The sequence below is a fragment of the Narcine bancroftii genome, chromosome 5, assembly GCF_036971445.1.
Source record: "Narcine bancroftii isolate sNarBan1 chromosome 5, sNarBan1.hap1, whole genome shotgun sequence".
NCBI classification, from domain to species: Eukaryota; Metazoa; Chordata; class Chondrichthyes; order Torpediniformes; family Narcinidae; genus Narcine; species Narcine bancroftii.
Genome location: NC_091473.1, coordinates 6,387,632 through 6,406,626, shown reverse-complemented (window position 1 = coordinate 6,406,626; position 18,995 = coordinate 6,387,632). Strand labels below are relative to the sequence as shown.

At 43.0% G+C, this 18,995-nt stretch overlaps 1 protein-coding gene across 2 annotated transcripts in view; it reads left to right on the top strand.

The window, feature by feature from the left end:
- sema3bl (sema domain, immunoglobulin domain (Ig), short basic domain, secreted, (semaphorin) 3bl) overlaps positions 1 to 18,120 on the top strand; it is a 237,679-nt gene extending 219,559 nt beyond the window's left edge. The window contains exons 16-17 of one of the 2 annotated variants that reach the window (XM_069936651.1): positions 6,305 to 6,441; positions 13,792 to 18,120. In XM_069936651.1, coding sequence (XP_069792752.1) covers positions 6,305 to 6,441; positions 13,792 to 14,235 — 581 coding nt within the window. In that variant the 3' untranslated portion in view covers positions 14,236 to 18,120. Of the gene's footprint in view, positions 1 to 6,301; positions 6,442 to 13,791 lie in introns of both variants that reach the window. The other variant, XM_069936650.1, reaches the window with a different exon arrangement.
- The last annotated feature ends 875 nt before the right edge of the window (positions 18,121 to 18,995 follow it).

Below are 18,995 nucleotides of genomic sequence, written 5' to 3'. Positions count from 1 at the left end.
TCTAAGGACATGGTCTTGGGGAAATTGAAGGGATTGAAGTCCGATAAATCCCAAGGGCCTGATAATCTACATCCTAGGGTACTTAAGGAAGTGGACATTCAGATAGCAGATGCTTTAAGAATTATTTTCCAGAACTCGATAGACTCAGGATCAGTACCCACTATTTAAAAAGGGGGGTAGAGAAAAAGCAGGGAATTATAGGCCGGTGAGCCTTACATCAGTCGTGGGCAAAATGATGGAATCCATTATTAAGGATGTAATAGCAGAGCATATGACTAGCAGAGAAGGGATCGGACAGAGTCAACATGGATTTACAAAAGGTAAATCATGCTTGACAAATCTATTGGAATTCTTTAAGATGGTGACAGGTAAAATAGATGGGGGAGAGCCAGTGGATGTGGTGTACCTGGACTTCCAAAAGGCCTTCAATAAGGTCTTACATAAACGACTGACATGAAAAATCAAGGCTCATGGGATTGGGGCAAGGTATTGATGTGGACTGAGAACTGGCTGGCAGATAGAAGACAGAGAGTTGGGTTAAACGGCTCATTTTCTGAGTGGCAGGTGGTGACCAGTGGGGTGCCACAGGGATCTGTACTGGGACCCCAGCTGTTCACAATTTACATTAATGATCTAGATGAGGGGATTGGATGTAATATCTCCAAATTTGCAGACGATACTAAGCTAGGAGGGATTGTGTGCACTGAAGAGGGGGGGTCAGGAAGCTCCAGTGTGATTTGGATAAATTGGGGGTCTGGGCAGATACATGGCAAATGCACTACAATGTGGATAAATGTGAGTGTGATAGTACAGATCTATCACCAATGTACATAGTGTATATAGTTACTGTATCTAGACTGTGCTTACAGCGATTGGCTGAGAGCTAAGCCACACCTATTGTTTGGGCCTTAAAGGGTTGTGTCCCTAGCCAGGTCGGATCATTCCGGACTGGTCGGCCACCTGTGAAGAGCTCCGGTCTTTTGCTAATAAAATTGTAGAGCTCGTCGAAAGAACCAAAGACTTGTTGATCCAAACCAAGGCTTTTATTAGCAAAAGACCGGAGCTCTTCACAGGTGGCCGACCAGTCCGGAATGATCTGACCTGGCTAGGGACACAACCCTTTAAGGCCCAAACAATAGGTGTGGCTTAGCTCTCAGCCAATCGCTGTAAGCACAGTCTAGATACAGTAACTATATACACTATGTACATTGGTGATAGATCTGTACTATCACAGTGAGGTTATCCACTTTGGTAATACAAACCGGAAGGCGGATTACTATTTGAATGGCAATAGATTGGGAGATGGGGAACTGCAGAGAGACCTGGGGGTTCTTGTGCACCAGTCACTGAAGGCGAGCATGCAGGTACAGCAGGCGGTTAAAAAGGCAAATGGTATGTTGGCCATCATATCAAGAGGGTTTGAGTAAAGGAATAAGGATACCTTACTGCAGCTGTACAGAGCCTTGGTGAGACCCCACCTGGAGTATTGTGTGCAGTTTTGGTCACCTTATCTAAGGAAGGATGTTCTTGCAATGGAGGGAGTGCAAAGGCGATTCACCAGGCTGATACCTGGAGTGGCAGGAATAACTTATGAGGAAAGATTGCGCAAATTGGGATTGTACTCGCTGGAGTTTAGAAGATTGAGAGGGGATCTCATAGAGACATATAAAATTCTGGCAGGACTAGACAGAATGGGTGCAGAAGTGATGTTTCCAATTGTGGTGGAATCCAGAGCCAGGGCCATGGTTCGAGAATAATAGGCAAACCATTTAGGACCGAGATGAGCAGGAATTTCTTTACCCAGGGGGTGGTGAATCTGTGGAATTCATTGCTACAGAGGGTAGTAGAGGCAGGTTTATTGAATATATTTAAGAGGGAATTAGATATATTTCTTCAGTATAAGGGAATTAGGGGTTATGGAGAGAAGGCGGGGACGGGGTACTGAACTTTAAGATCAGCCATGATCTCATTGAATGGCAGTGCAGGCTCGAAGGGCTGAATGACCTACTCCTGCTCCTATCTTCTATGTTTCTATGTACAACCCTTTGACTTCTAACATTGCATGCATTTTCACATATCTTTTCCCTCCTCCATTCCTCTATCTTCTCTGGCACTTTGGTTCCCCTCCCCCTTGCAAATCTAGTTTAAACCCACCAGAGCAACACTAGCAAACCTTCCCGCAAGGATATTAGTCCCCTTCCAGATCAGATGCAAACCATCCTGTTGGAACAGGTCCCGCCTTCCTTGGAAGAGAGCCCAATGATCCAGAAACATGAAGCCCTCCCTCCTGCACCATGTCTTTTTCCACATGTTAAGCTGCATTATCCTCCTATTTCTAATCTCACAAGCACGTGGCCCAGGTAGCAATCCTGAGATCACTAACTGGGAGGTCCTGTCTTTCAACCTAGTGCCTAACTCCCTGAACGCTCCTTGCAGGACCTCCTCACCCTTCCTACATGGATCACAACATCTGGCAGATCACCCTCCCTCCTGAGAATGCCATGAATTGATCTGAGATATCTCAGACCCTAGTACCAGGCAGGCAACATACCATCTGGGATACTCATTCCCCAGATCCTCTTTTCTGTTCCCCTAATCACTACAGCTCGCTTCTTCTCCTCCCTTCCCTTCCTAGCCACAGGACCAGACTCCATGCCAGAGACCTGACTGCCATGGCTTGTCCCTAGTAGGTTGGTCCCCCTAACAGTATACAAAATTGTATACATTATTGAGTGGGACATCTACAGGGGTGTCCTTCACTGCCTGCCAGTTCCCTTTCCTTCTCCTGATTGTCACCCATCAACTCTCCTCCTGCCTCCTAGGTGTGATCATGTCCCTATAACTCCTGTCAACACCCCCTCTGCCTCCCGAAAGATCCGGAGTTCATCCAACTCCAGCTCCAATTCTTTACCTCGGCTTGTCAGGAGCTGCATCTGGATGCCCTACTCGCAGATGATGTCGTCTGGGATACTGACGACCCACATTCTTCGAGAGGAGCATCCCCTTGCCTTTGGCTGCTATTCTGACTAGAGGAAAAAAATGATATCTAAAACCTGCCCTTACCTGTGCCTACCTGCTGAATCCTTTTTGTTCCTTGAAAAGGGTGGCCCTTTCTTACTTCAACTCCTAATATCCTTTGCTTCTTACCTGCTCTCACCAAAACCTGTTAAGCTAAAGCCTTGCTACTCCCTCGATGACCGCTCCTCTACACACTCCCTCATTTTTATAGGGATACTCAGTGACTTCATCCAATCAGCTTCCTGCTGCTGCCTCATCCCTTTTTAAATTCTAACTGCTACCACTCCTCAGGTCACCTGACCTCTCTAGCTCCAATCAGCTTCTTCCTCCCATCTCTGTGATGAGTGGATTCCTGGAGTACATTAGTGAAGGGTGTGCTTTTACAGAAGTGTAGCAGTTTACTGGTCACCAACATCACTGGCTTTACAGCCTAGATTCAACAACTTAAAATGTTCAACTGCTGTGAGATTTGAAGTCATGTCACGGTGTGTTTGGCTGCAAGTCTTGCAATGGAGCCGCATTTGTTTTACACTGAAAAAAGGCAGCCAACAAATTGTCCATTGTTTAAATGGAAAATTGCCATACATTGACACAGACTTGTTTTTGTTCTTCGACATGCTCCTGTGTCTGCTACATTTTGGTGAAGATTTCTATCAGAAAGAGTCAGAGACTCGCATGACCAGAGCCAGTTCTCTGCACTATTCTCTCAGGTGCTCCCTCATGCAGGGAGAAGGACCGATGGAATTGCCCAAGATTGCTGAGCGGTCTTGGCGGAGGTCTGGGAGCAACTCCTTTTCCCAGCCTTTCTCACAGAACAAATGGATGAAAGAAAAAAACTCACGCAAAAATAGATTTGAATGTGACCTTCAATGCCCATCCAATGAAGCCTCATAATATCCCTTCCATCTTTAACAAGCCTTCCCTCCCCTTTTTATCCAGTTTTATCTTGGCACTCTCTAAAAACAAGTCTCTACATATTGTTTTTTCAAAAGCAAGCTCCCAAGGTCAACCTTAATGGTTCACTTCTGTGCAGATATCATGAAGTCAAATTGTAATTTTCTTTAAATTAAGTGTACTTAATGTAATAATATGAAAGTACTTCCCCAATGCCTTGTGCTAAATGCACAATGAACAGTGATGGTCACTGTTCCCTTCTGGCATTCAGTCCTGTGGAGTCGATACTTAGCAACGGACATTTTGGAGCCTTTGCTCCACCTTCATAATGCCGCCCCCCCCTTTCCAGTTCTTGACTGTGGGTACTACCTGGAGCTCCAAACCAACACCATGATCTGCCACCATCAGGAGTCTCTTGCCACTTCTATACAACCCTGGCAATTTCTCTCCAAACAAATTCTCCCAGTCCTCACCTTTCATCCTTCCAGCCTCTACATCTATCACATAATTCTTCACCGTTCTACTAGATTTTCATCCTGACCTGTTTCTCCTGACCAATGCAGCAAGATAGATGCCTGGGGTTTAATCTGCCACTGTCTGCAAGGAGTTTGTATGTTCTTCCTGAAACCTGCGTGGGTTTCCTCCCGATGCTCCAGCTTCCCCCCTTGTGTGGGGTTAATTGGGTGGCACGGGTTTCAGGTTACTGAAATGAATTCCACCCAATTAACCTACCAAGCTAAGTTGCTGGAACTGTAATGGTGTTGCTCTATCTGCTACACAACTGTGCTGCCCTTCTCTGCCATCCAGATCTGCTCAACCCTTCCCACCCATTGTTCCTAGAAGCCCTGGCACTTTCAGACTGAAGGATTTCTTTCCTTGCTGATTAACTCAATGACTCCTTATGTATTCCTGTCCATTTCCATGTCAGGAGGAGCAACACTTGCTTCTATGCCTCCTTATATTTCACTCCAAGTAAAAGGGGCTGGCTGTCCATCCCGTCTAAGCCCCTCAGAATCTTATGTACCTTTTTTATCATTTCTAATCCATTGTCACTCCAAAGAGAAAAGTCCGAGCTCTGTTAACCTTACTTCATAGGCATGTTCTCCAATCCAGGCAATCTCCACTGCATCCTCTCCAAAGCATCTACATATACCCCTGTAATGAGGTGACCATAACTCAATGCAATACTCCAAGTATGGTCTAATCACAGTTTTATAGAGCAGCAACATTACCTCATGATTCTTGAACTCAATCCTGACTAATGAAGGCCAGCCTAACATACACCTTCTTAAATTTAAATTGAGACATACAGCACAGTAACAGGTCCTTTCTGCCCATGGGATTGTGCCACCCAATTACACCCAATTGACCCTTAACCCCCATTATGTTTTGAGTGGTGGAAAAAAACTGGAGCCCCTGGAGAAAAACCCACAGAGACATGGGGAGAGTGTACAAAAACACCATGGGATTTGAACCCTGGTCCCAACTGCTGGCTCCATAACAATGTTTTGCTAACTGCTACACCATCCATACCACCCACCTTATCAACTTGTATGACAATCTTGAGGGGGAGTCAATGGCCTTGGACCCCAAGATCTCTCTGCTCCTACATAAAGTTAAGCAGGGGTCCTTAACTGATCCCTGTGGAATGCCACTGGTCGCTGACCTCAAGGTACCTTACGTTCCATCTACTACTACCCAGCAAATCTCCTCATATTTTAGATAATTCTAAGCAAGGTCCATTTTGGAACATAAATTGGAAAAGTGGAATTCAAGGATCAACTTGTTGGTAAATCTCTGTCAGAGCAAAAGGAATCTTCACTGATGAGTAATAAGGGTTCAGTAAACGTAGTCCTTTCAAAGGAAAAAAAGAAAGTTCCCAGCTCTAGAAGATGAGGAACCCACAAGATAGGATAAATCCAAAATGAATGACCTGTCGCTATATTGAGGGCTAGCACAGAGGTGAGCTCGGTGGAGTATAAATGGTGCAGGCATTAAAATGAAAGGAAATCGGGAAGGTAAAGATATTGGCAGGGGAATGATGTTGAGTGGTCTCATGCTATGATGTTAATTATTCTTATTTGCAAGATTTAAAGGTTCCATTATAGACTTGTAATACTACATTTAGAATACATGAAATTCTTCAACTTTTGTCTACCACAAGGCAGACAGAGAGTCGCCACTTTGTCCAGTGCCCCTCACAGAAACCCACAGCATCTGGTATTCCCAGGCAGTCTCCCCTACAAGTACTGAGCCTGCTTAGCTTCCGCGATCAGACCACCTGGGAACACCAGGTGCCACAGAGCCTCTAGACCTTGTGATTTGAATGTCATTCTCGATATTTCAATTTGCAATAATTGCAATTAACACTGTGTTCAATTCTTCACAGCAGAAGAGTTCAACAATGCGGAGGAGAGGGTGGTTTATGGGACCGAACACAACAGTACCTTTCTTGAATGTGTACCAAAATCACTTCAGGCCACTGTCAAATGGTTCATTCAGCGAGCTGTAGATCAGAAGAAGGATGAGGTGAGTGCTGTTCAGTGCTCTGGTCTCCCAGGGCCACATTGGTTGATCCTCCTGGCCTACTGCAGATCTCACTAAGCCATGCAATCACATGAATACTTGGTGCTCTCCAACCACTGACTTTTGTGGAAAGGTCAGAAGAACAGGAAATAACGGTAGGAAGTGCTTGTCAATCAAAATCTCCAAGTCACGTAACAGATTAGTGACTGCCTCCGGTTTTGATAAAGGAATGTTCACGTCTGCTGATGGTAGTGAATGTGGCAATTGGGAGAGTGGAAACCAGGAGTGCTCAGATTATTCAAGGGTTTTAAAACATGATGATCCAGGATCATCAGAGTAAAGTGGACCAAGGTTTCTCAGCCTGTCTTGACCTGACAGTCATTGGAAAAAGGAGAAATCTTCAAAACGTGCAGATGCAGGAAAACTGGAACAAAAACAGAAAGGGGAATTAGGGTTCATGGCGGGCTAGTGGAGCTGAGTCCACGGCCAGATCAGCCATGAGCTTATCGTAGAATATGCTCAATGGGCTGGGTGACCTCCTCCTGCTCCTGTTTCTGCTGCTAGGCAATAACAGTGGAGGAAGAATTAATGTTTCATTGGAAGTCCATCGACTTGAAACATTCCATTTTTCTCTCTCCACAGATGCCACCCAAACTATTGAGAATGTCCAATATTCTCTGCCTTTGTTGGAGGGAACTCCTTTTACTTGGAATTAAGGCATTACATTGACTAGCATCAGAGGTTAGGCTCTTTCCATTTACTTGCAAGCTCAGTAAGGGATGACTCAGTCGAATTTATCCCTTCGGAATTCCTAAGAATTTATCAGTGGTCAATGGGCAGATGTATATTGATGCTAGATATTAATTGTTGGCAACCTTCAACAATATAACGAAAAGAGTTGATAGAGAGAAATGATAAAAGATGTAGGAAGAGCAGATAGGAGTAAGTTGGCAAGGATGTGTCCAGTAAGTGGAAGGCCTTCAAAGGCGAAATTTTGAGGGTGCAGAAGTACCAGGAGTTAAGGCAAAGTTAACAGGCATAGGAAACCTTGGTTTTCAAGGGTTATTGGTGACCTGGTTAAGGTGTACAAGCGGTATAGGAAACAAGGATCTAATGAGGTTCTTGTTGAGTATAGAAAATGTAAGAAAATATTAAAGAAGGAAATCAGGAATGCAAAAAGAAGACATGAGGTTGCTTTGGCAGATAATGTGAAGGTAAACCCGAAGAGTTTTGACAAGCATATTAAGAATAAAAGAATAGTAAGGGACAAAATTGGTCCCCTAGAGGATCAGAGTAGTCAACTATGCATGAAGGCTCATGAAATGGGAGTGATCTTAAAACAGTTTTTGTATCAGTATTTACTCAGGAAACTGACATAGTGTATACGGAAGGAAGGGAAACAAATGGTAGTGTAATGGAAAATATGGAGATTAGGGAGGAAGAGATGCTTGCTGCCTTACAGTGAATAAAGATAGACAAATCCCCAGGCTGAATATAGTATCCCCTCAGACCTTGAGGGAGATTAGTGTAGAAATTGAAGGGACACTGGATGATATATTCAAATGTCCTTAGCCACAAATGAGGTGCTGGAGGACTGGTGAGTAACTCATGCTGTTCCGTTGTTTTAGAAAAGCTCCAAAAGTAAACCAGGTAATTATAGGCCAGTGAGCCTGACGTCAGTAATAGATAAATTATTGGAAGGAGTTCTGAGAGATAGGAAATATAGGTATTTGGGCAGCCATGGGCTGATTAAGGATAGTCAAGATGGCTTTGTGCGTGGTAGGTCATGTTTCATTAATTTTTTGAGGAAGTTACCAATAATGTAGATGAAGGAAAGGATGTGGATGTTGTCCACGTGGACTTTAGTAAGGCATTTGACAAGGTCCTACCTGGGAGGTTAGTTCATAAGGTTAAGACATGAGGTATCCATGGAGAAGTTGTAAACTGGATTTGAAATTTGCTTTGTGGGAGAAAACAGAGAGTGGTAGTGGATAGTTGCTTCTCAGACTGAAGGCCTGTGACTAATGGTGAGCTTCGAGGATCTGTGTTGGGACCATTGTTGTTTGTTGTCTATATCAATGATCTGGATGATAATTTGGTAAATTGGATCAGCAAATTTGCTGATGACACAAAGATAGGAGGTGTAATAGACAGTGAGGAAGATTCTCAAAGCTTGCAGAGGGATCTGGACCAGCTGAGAGAATGGGACAGTGAATGGCAGATGGAGTTTAATGCAGACAAGTGTGAGGTGTTGCATTTTGGAAGAACAAACCAAGGTAGGACATACACAGTATATGGTGGGGCACTGAGGAGTGCAGAGGAGCAAAGAGATCTGGGAATTCAGGATATATTGTTCCCTGAAGGTGGTGTCGCAGGTGGACAGGTTGGAAAGAAAGCTTTTGGCATCTTAGCCTTTATAAATCAAAGTATTTAGTATAAGAGTTGGGATGTTATGTTGAAGTTGATTAAGAGTTTTGTGAGACCAAATTTGGAATATTATGTGATTACCTAACTACAGGAAGGATGTCAATAAGATTGAGAGAGTGCAGAGAAGATTTACTGGGATGTTGCTGGGTCTTCAGAAGTTGAGTTCCAGGGAAAGATTAAACAGGCTATGACTTTATTCCATGGAATGAAGAAGAATGAGGGGAGATTTGATAGAGATTTACAGGATTGTGAGGTTTAGACAGAATGGATGTGAGTAGGCTTTTTCCACTTAGATTGGGGGAGACAAGTAAAAGAGGACATGGCTTAAGGTGAAAGGGGAAAGATTTAGGGGGAACATGAGGGGGAACTTCTTCACTCAGAGAGTGGTGGGAGTGTGGAATGAGCGGCCATCTGACATGGTGAATGTGGGCTCGATCTTAAGTTGGATAGATACATGGATGGGAGCGGTCTGGAGGATTATAGAATTGGAGCAGGTCATTGGAGCTAGCGGAATAATGGTCGGTGCAGACTAGAAGGGCCAAAATGGCCTGTTTTTCTGTGCTGCAGCGGTCCATGGTTCGAGGAAAACCTACAAATGTAATGCACTTGGATTTTTGGAGGAATTTTGTCAAGGTGCTACATTAGCAGCTGATGTGCCCGATAAGAGTTCATTGTAGTGGGGAAATGTGTTGGCATGGTTGAAAGGTTGCTGCGTAGAAGAGAGTGAGTTGGAATATGGTTTGGAGCAGTGTCACTTATGAATGCACCAATAATCAATATTAGGCCTGTCCTTGTTCCAGGGACTGTCCGAACACCACAAAGCGACTGTCTGTACTGTTGCTTTACTGTTACTACCTTACTTTTTTAAGCTCTGGGATGACTATGAATAGTTATCATCTATTTTCTTGTATTTATTGTCTCTTGTTAATTCAATATTATACATTCTATTGTAATTATTGTTTTAAAAATACCTGTTCGGTTGCAAAAAGCAACATTTTTGGTGCTTTAGTACACTATAAAATGTTTGTGACAATAAACTCATCCTTGTTATCGCCATAACTAAGGGGTGAGGGCAGAGTGCTAGGTACCTAAGTTGACCGATGTCCTGGAAATTGGTAGAAGAGCATGACAAGCTTATATAACCATATAACAATTACAGCACAGAAACAGGCCAGTTTGGCCCCTCTAGTCCATGCCGAACACCTTTTCCCACCTAGTCCCATTAACCTGCACCTGGCCCATAACCTTCCACACCCCTCTCGTCCATATACCTATCCAACTTCTCCTCAAATGTTAAAATCAAGCCTGCGTCGACCACTTTGGCCGGAAGCTCATTCCACCCTCCCATCACCCTCTGAGTGAAGAAATGCCCCCCTCATGTTTCCCCTTCAATCTCTGCAAATGGGTACAAACTGAGTGTGTGAGCAAAACCTGGACAAGTGGATGGTAACAGGCCCTTCTGGCCCACAAACCCCTGCCGACCAATTACACCCAATTAACCTACGACCCCTGTACATTTTTGGAGGTAGGAAACCGGAGCGCCCAGAGGAAACCCACGCAGACATGGGGAGAGGGTACAAACTCCCTACAGAGAGTGCCAGATTCCAACCTAGGTCATTGGCGCTGTAACAATGCTGTGCTAACCACTAGACCAACTATGCCACCCTAAGCAAAGTAAGGAAGACTGCTGATGGGCCTAGTACAGAGTGACCTAGGTGTTCTTGGGCACTAGTCACAGGCTAACAGGCAACTGTGTTAAGTGTTTGGAAGGCAGGTTAAAGCATTTGGCCTTAATTGCAATAGGGTTGGAGTTTAGAAATTGGAAAGTAATGTTACAATTGTATAGGATTCTGCTGAGGTTGCACCACAGTTTTGGTCCACTGATTTAAGAAAGGATATAATGGCCTTTGCTTCCACTTGTCGCCCTCCATCAGCATTGTTGATCAGAGGGCAGTGGTTCCCCTGAAGATTCTGTTGGGATTGGCTCTTCGCTGATTAGCATGCCTGTCCCGAGGGCCCCAACAATCCATGAATGATCCCTCCAGTGATGGAGTGCTGGCACTGACGTCACCAAAGAGGCACCCAGTGAAAAAGGATGCCATCAGCTGGGATTTTGGCTCACTCTGAGGACTTTAGAAGGAAGCTGAGCTCAGAAGCTGCCCAGCATGAGTCAGTAAGTCCCTGCAAATCGTGGGAGACGCAATGAAAAGGAGCTCAAGATTTGTGCTGTAAGTGTTCAGGGAGGGGCAAAGGTCATACCCTAAATTGCCAACTTATTTTGGGAAGAGCAGAATTGAACATGATGCAAACAGTGATGCTTGTGCCACGTCTGACTCCACTCCATCACGAATGGCACATGGATGGACGCAAAGCAACTTCACCCAAACTCAGGTTAAGGCCACATTCTGAGTGATCTCCAGGCATGGACTCATCCATTTATCTAGCCTTTGTTTCTTTGGTCACGATGGAGGTAAATTGATGACTGTGTGGTGGAGATTCAGTCTTTCTGAATCAAAATTACTGAACAACCTGTCGCACTCAGTTCCAATTTTGCCAAACAGCAAGAATAAGATTCACCAGCTCCAATACCCCTAGAGGCCTTCCTCTACTGCTCACAATTCACCTATCTTCAATTATCCAGCGTCAACAGTAAAGCCTGCAATTCTTCCCCTCCTGCCCTCATGCTCACTTCACTCCCTCCATCTGTCCCCTCCTTCAGAATCCTTCTTAAAACCCACCACTTTGACAGATTTGTTCTGCAAGCAGTCCTACTGGACAACTCACACATAGCACAGCAAATGAGGGCAGAGTTACAGGGAGGAAATTTGTTAGAATGGAGGAATAGGGGAATTGAGTGGCGAAAGAGCTTTGAAAGGTGATATATTTAAAAGGAACATTGGGGGAAACTTCTTCACGCAGAGTGTGGAACAAGCTGAAGTGGTGAATGCAGGCACAATTTTGACATTTAAAAAAATTGGATAGGTACATGGATGGTTATGGAGGGCTATGGTCTGGGTGCAGGTCAATAGGAGTAGGCAGAGACTTGATGGGCCAAGGGGCCTGTTCTTGTGCTGTCATTTTCTTTTCTTTTTTTAAAAAGTATATTTATCAAGTTTATTAAAAAAGAATAATAAATAGATCCAAAGGATAAGCTGGAATGTAAGAAGACAAAAAAATGATTGTACATTTCAAATAAAACCTTAATCATACATGGTACAAATTGTCTGCACCCTTCCCAATCGAACCCGTTGTATGAATGTATTAAAAAAGAAAACTAAAAAAAGGAAAAGGAGGAAAAAAAACATTAATTAAGCCTCTCCCTCTAAACAAGGCAAACTTGCATATCTAATGTACATAGGACAACACTCGGAAACCAGACAACACTGGTCGGGAGCATCCAAACCCACTAATTTGTTAAATTATGGTAATACTCTGTGAATGGGCCCCACGACTTGTAAAAGTTCACCCTTACACCTTTAACATTATGGCTGGGTTTTTTTCTAAACTTGAGAAGGACATGACCTCCTGTAACCATTGAGTACGAGTAGGTGGGGTACCGTCTTTCCACTTCTTCAAAATTGCTTGTCTAGCTATCAACAAGGTAAACGCTAAAATTCACTTCTGAGACGGAGTCAGTAATATTTCCTCTTCATGAGAGCAACCAAATAAAGCATTTGGGGGAGGTGGTTCTCATTTGACCTTAAAAATAATGACTGATAAAGTTTCAAAATAATTTTTCCAAAGATTTTCTAAACTGGGACAAGACCAGAACATGTGGATCAATTAAGCCTCAAAAAAATTACGTTTATCACATATTGGATCGATATCAGATTAGAAGTGAGATAGTTTAACTTTTGAAATATGTGCTCTATACACAGCCTTAAATGCAACAAACAGTGTCGTGCACAGAAGAAGGATTCATCAATCACATTTAGAACAATATCCCAGTCCTCAGCTGGAAGTGACATATTCAAGTCATTCTCCCAATCACTCTTGATCTTAACTAGAGAAACTGTTCTCAAATCCATCAAATTATTATAAATATTTGATATTGAGCCTCTATAAGACATGCTGGAGTGTTCTATGTTTCTATGCAATGAGGAGAACTGCTGGGAGCAACTCACTACACCACTTTTTCTTCTTTCATCACCTTTCCTCATAATTGTTCTGACTTGGAAATATATTACTGGTTCATCCTCATCAGCTGTTAGTGAAAGTCATCGAAATTGGGTCGGTGTCCGAATTTAATTATGTTGTGGCAGGGATGTTTGACTTTGGGGTGCAACATCAACAAAAGGTGTTGTTTGAATCACAGTGAAGTTATAAACAAGTCACTCTAATGTTCACGTGTGCATGGTGACAGGGCCGGTAAATGCACGTTCGCACAGCGCTGGAAATGTGGGTTCAATCCTGACCTCGGGCACTGTCAGTGCGGAGTTTGCACACACTCCCCATGACTGCATGGGTTTCCCCCGGATGCTCTGGTTTCCTCCCACACCCAAAAGACATTCGGGTTGATAGGTTAAATTGCCCCTAGAGTGTTGAAGAATAGTGGAACCTGGAAGGAAATGATGAGAGACTAATAAAAAATATGGGATTAATGTAGGATTTGTGTAAATGTCCATTTGATGGTCAGCAAGGACTGACTGGTTCCATCCTGTGTAAACTACATAGAACTGCTATGAGGAGAAACCTCGTCACTCAGGGAGTCATGAACTTGTGGAACTTCCTGACGTTCAGGCTGGTTTATTAGATACGTTCAGAAGGGAGTTGGATTGGAGAGGAAGCAAGAATTGGGTTAAAAGTCACATGTTTAGCTGTGATTATGTCAAATCTTGGTGCAGGCTGGAAGGACTGAATAGCCTTCTCCTGCAACCTTCTTCATTTGACTCCATGTATCTCCTTCTGACTCGATGACTTTTGCAGGTGAAAACAGATGAAAGGATAATCAAGACAGAGCACGGCCTCTTGTTCCGGAGGATTTACCAAATGGACGAAGGGATCTATTACTGCCAGACAATGGAGCACGGCTTCACTCAAACAGTGACCAAAATCACACTGGAGGTGCTTGCCAGCGAGCAGCTCGAGGAAATCTTCAACCGGGATGACGAAGAGCGCCGCCACCGCCCCTGCACCACTCAGCCCCGTCGGCTCCACAGCCAGAAGCCCTGGTTCAAGGACATCATGCAGCTGATCGGCTACTCCAACCTCCACCGCGTGGAGGAGTACTGCGAGCGGGTGTGGTGCAGTGAGAAGCAGCGGAGGAAGCGCAAGATGATGTCCAACAAGTGGAAGTTCATCGCGGAAGGTGGGAAGAAGGGGAAGAGCAAACCCCGACACAGGACGCCCAGGCACATCGCTGACACATAGAGCTGGCTGAACCCCCCCACCCCCACCCAGCTCATGTTGCACTCAGAGGACATACCCCCAGAGGCCAATCACAGCTTTCACAGAGCAGTGTGCAGAAGAAACATTTATCAGCTGAGGTTATGAACCTCATCACTCGCTCTGTCAGGAGATAAAATAAAAACAGAGGCAAGTCTTTTCAATCCGTTCGAATCAATACCAATTATGATACCATTTTACTTTTGAATCAACCGCACCATACTTTAATGATCTCATTTGTCCATTATGTTAAATCGTAGCAGTAAACTTTGTGTATTATGTATGTTAATTAATAATTCATTAGAATTACCAGAAGTTCAAAGGAATCCATTCGTTATATTTGCAGAAAATAATTGCAGAGTAAGATCTGAGAACCTTTAGTGCAACAGGGCCCAATGTGTTCAAAACACATGTGTTCAGTACCGAGTGAATGAATTCAAGTGAGTCACAGAAAATTCCTTTCAAACTCCAGACTGCATGGCCTCGATTCACAAGCCTCTGCTGGCGGCGAAGAATGTTCTTCATAGGCTGTATTCCAACATGTATATTCCAACACAGATGCATCATGGCTATGCATTGTACAGTGCAACAAGCACATTCTAATGGGCACATTCTGCAATAGATACTGTAAACGGCATAATTCAAAGATATATTTTAGATATACAGTACTTCTCCGAAATGGTCAGGATCGGGCCTATTTTAGATAAACAGTTTTTCTGGAGAACTGGTCATTTATTAAAAACAGCAAATCACTTGTAACAGTTTTTAAATAACAACAAACATCAAGGGAGGGCTTTAAAGCATGAAATAATGTTTAATTCTCACCGAAAAACAACCTGAACAAAATAAGATAAATCCAACACCAAAAACTCAAAATACTACTCAGAGGTTTTTCCAAAATTCCAAATTTTTTCAACCAGTGATGTCTGTTCGGCTCCGAAAACATTTCTGATAACTGAGGATTTGCTTCGGGTGCCCTCATTGACCTGAAAATTTTTGGAGGCAAAATGATATCATTTTGGCTTTGAAATTTTTCAGATAAATGAGGATTTCTGATTTTTCTGATATCTTCAATTATCTGAAAATATTTTCTGGAGCTGAACAGACGTCACTTCCAGGTTCAAAAAATTTTGGATAACTGAGGATTTTGGATAATCAGAATTGTACTGTACTTCAAATAATATATTGAAACAAATAGATTGCAATGAATGTTTTCCACCTGGTATAATGCAACAGAGTGGACTCCCATGCATTCATTCTGATGGACATGTTTCAAAGGATACAGAACAGTATTCATATCAAATGGATATCTTCCGTAAAGCATATGTTAATGGGTACACTCTGATGGGAACACTGATAGCTACACACTGATGGGAACATGTTGATCATTCCATTGGATATATTCCAGTTGCTTTTCCAAAGTCCTGACGTGCTGTCACAATCCAGTCATTTCCTATTGCCTGAATGGGGTACATTTTCATTCTGTTTAATTAAAACCAGGCTTAAAGGAAAACAAGTTGAGATTTATGTTGTAAATAGAGGTCCTGGCATTGATCAGAATTCCCTTTGCTTACTTCCATGAACTGTAGGGGGAAAAAACTCTCTGCAAGGGGGATCTTATTTTGAATACATTTTGCTCTAGATTTTGCAAAACGAATTCTGATATTTTTGTGGCTGGACCTTCACAGTGTTGGGTAAACATGCTTGAAATGAAGGCCACGTTATAGAGTCCACATGTACAAACTGTGATGACAACGAATTACATGGGGACAGGAAAAAGAAATCACACAAGGAGTTGATCTGAATTAGACAGCATTGTTAAAAGGGTTACAGGGCCGAATCTTTGATAACTTTTAAAAGAGAATTAGGTACATAAAACAGAACATAGAAACCTAAAGCACAGTACAGGCCCTTCAGCCCACATTGTATCCTACTCTACCAACTGCCTACAATTACCTACTGTATTACCCTCCATTTTTCTCTGTTCCCAGTACCTATCTAATAGTCTCTTTACATTGTCCCTGCCTCCAACCCCATTGCTAGCAGTGCATTTCATGCCCCCACCACACTCTATGGGAGGAGGTTACAACGTACATCGTCCCCTGTACTTATTTCCAAGCACCTTAAAAGTATGCCCCCCTAGTGTGATCCATTTCAGCCCTGGGGAATAAAGGCCTCTGGCTACCCCCATGATCAATGCCTCTCATCATCCTATAGAGTTCCCTCAGGCCTCCAAGGAGAAAAGATCTATTCTCATTAAGGCATGCTCTCCAATCCAGGCAACATCCTTGTGAATCTCATCTGCACCCTCTCTATAGCATCCACATCCATCTTGTACTGAGGTAACCAGAATATTCCAAGTGGGGTTTGGAAGCCATTGGTTAATGGAAAGTAGAGAATATTAATTAGGAAGATAACATGGAGTGAGTAAATGAAAAATATATACACCAGTAATCACAGTCTAATTTGTCATTGTGGACACATAACATTGATTTACATTTTAAATGATGATTGGTTCACAGAGATTTGAGTCCAGATTTGTAAAATAATGTATATATTTACTTGCAAGTTATTTTGTACAGGCTTTGTTCTAATAATTCATATTTTCTCCCTATTATTTTATATACGATTCCAGTTATAAAATGCCTTAAAGCCTGAAGATTGAATGTGATTTTAATTTTCTTTTCTTACTGAAGGAATTATTAAGTATTTATGATAACAGACGCAAGCTGCCAGAGTTCCTTGATCTGCTGATTTAACATCTGGTTCATCCCAAGTGGGAGGGTGAAGGATCTGTAAATAAAGCTTCAAAACTCAGAACGAACCCCGAATGAGTGCATGTTCATTGTCACTGCCTCCTTAACTATTTGGATGATCAAGTTTAAGACCCTCAGATTCTGAACCTCTCACACAATACCCGGGACATCAGAATCAGAATCAAAATATATTGTCATGAAGTTTGATGTTTTGTGGCAGCGTCACAGTGCAAACATTTGTATAAACCACCTTACAAACTATTTTTTTTTAAATAATATTGCAAATAAAATTCAAAGTGAGGCAGTGTCTGGTTTATTGATCATTCAGGAATCTGATGGCAGCAGGGAAGAAGCTGAACTTGTCTTCAGTCTCCTGTACCTTTTCCCCCGATGGCAGCAGAGTAAAGAGGGCATGGCAAGGTGGTGGGGGTCTTTGAGTATAAAGGCTGCTTTCTTAAGATACCGCCTCTTGGAGGTGTCCTCGATGGAGTGAAGTCTGGTGCCTGTGATGTTGCAGGCTGGGTTAACAACCCCCTGGTGTTTTTTTCATGTCCTAAGCAATGGCACCCACATACTACACAGTGATGCAGCCAGCCAGAATGCTCTTCATGGTACACCTATAGAAGTTTCCGAGAGACTTCGGTGACGTCCCGAATCTCCTCAAACTCCTCACTAAGTATAGCTGGAGGCGAGCCTTCATGATTGCATTGACATGGAGGCTCCAGGGCAGATCCTCAGGGACGTTGACACCCAGGAATTTGAAATTCTCCACCCTCTCCACTTCCCTGCTGAGCCCTCGATGAGGACTGGGTCATGTTCTCCTGACTTTCCTCCTGAAATCCACAGTTAGCTCCTTGATGTTGCTAATGCGCATAGTTGTTGGTGTATGATGATGGAGAAAAGCTGAGATTCCATATTTAAAAGAGAGCTCCATCTGTTTTGGGTAGCTTTAAATTGTATGATGGGATCATGGGACTCTGCAGCTTTAGTTATTTTCAGTGGAACTTTGTTTAAAACAAACTGTATTTATCTATTTTACATAGACTTTAGATGTAATATTTACTTTGTGTATATTTATACGCTTGCATTTAAATAAAACCCAGTTGTATTAGAACATGGCTTTTACATGTGACCCCTCTCATTTGGAGATCTGAAGTTTTCTTTCAGTAAATCTGTTTTATTCCACACAGAAGGCAGTGGATATGTGGAACGAGCAGCCAGAAGATAAGGTAGAGGGAGGTGCAATTATAATATTTAAGAGAAATTTTGAAAGGCTTAGAGTGGTTGGGCCAAACACAGGCAGATAGAACTAGCTTGGGGAGACAATTTAGTCAGCATGTACAAGTTGAGGTGAAGCGCCTTAGATGCTGTAAAACTCTAAATTGGAAGATTGAAGGAATGACCAGCTGTCTAAACAGCATGTTGCTGAGTGCAGTGTTCTTTTATAAGGGGCCCCCTCCCAACTGTTTGTCTATGTTGTAGTGGTAAACTCAGGGTCTATAGAAAAATTAAAACTCTATTAAAAATACAGAAATGATTGAAAAGAATTGTAAGATAACAATAAGAGCATTGTCGTGCAATTAGAAAAAAAATACGTTTAAACTAATTAAAACAATTGAAAAAAAAAACTAACCTTTTAGCACAACCTTTCCATGACTGTTAAGTTACATGCGAACACTGCAAACACCCAGTAGGTCAGGAAGCCACTTTGGAGCAAGAATCAGGGTTAATGTCCTCAGTTCCGATGGAGGGTCTTCGCTCTGGGGCACTAGCTCTCTTTTCCTTCCTGCAGTGGCGGCCTGACCTGCTGACAGCATTTCCTGTTTTTATCTCAGACTTTTTCTGCCGCCCTTTGAGTTCCCCAGACTTTCTGCAACAAGCAACAGGTCCAACCTGAGAGTAGGTCAGGTCTGACCCAGCACCTGGCAAGTGGGCAAAAAAAACAGAAGATTCCACCATATCTTCCAGCCTTTGGGCAGAAATTATCTT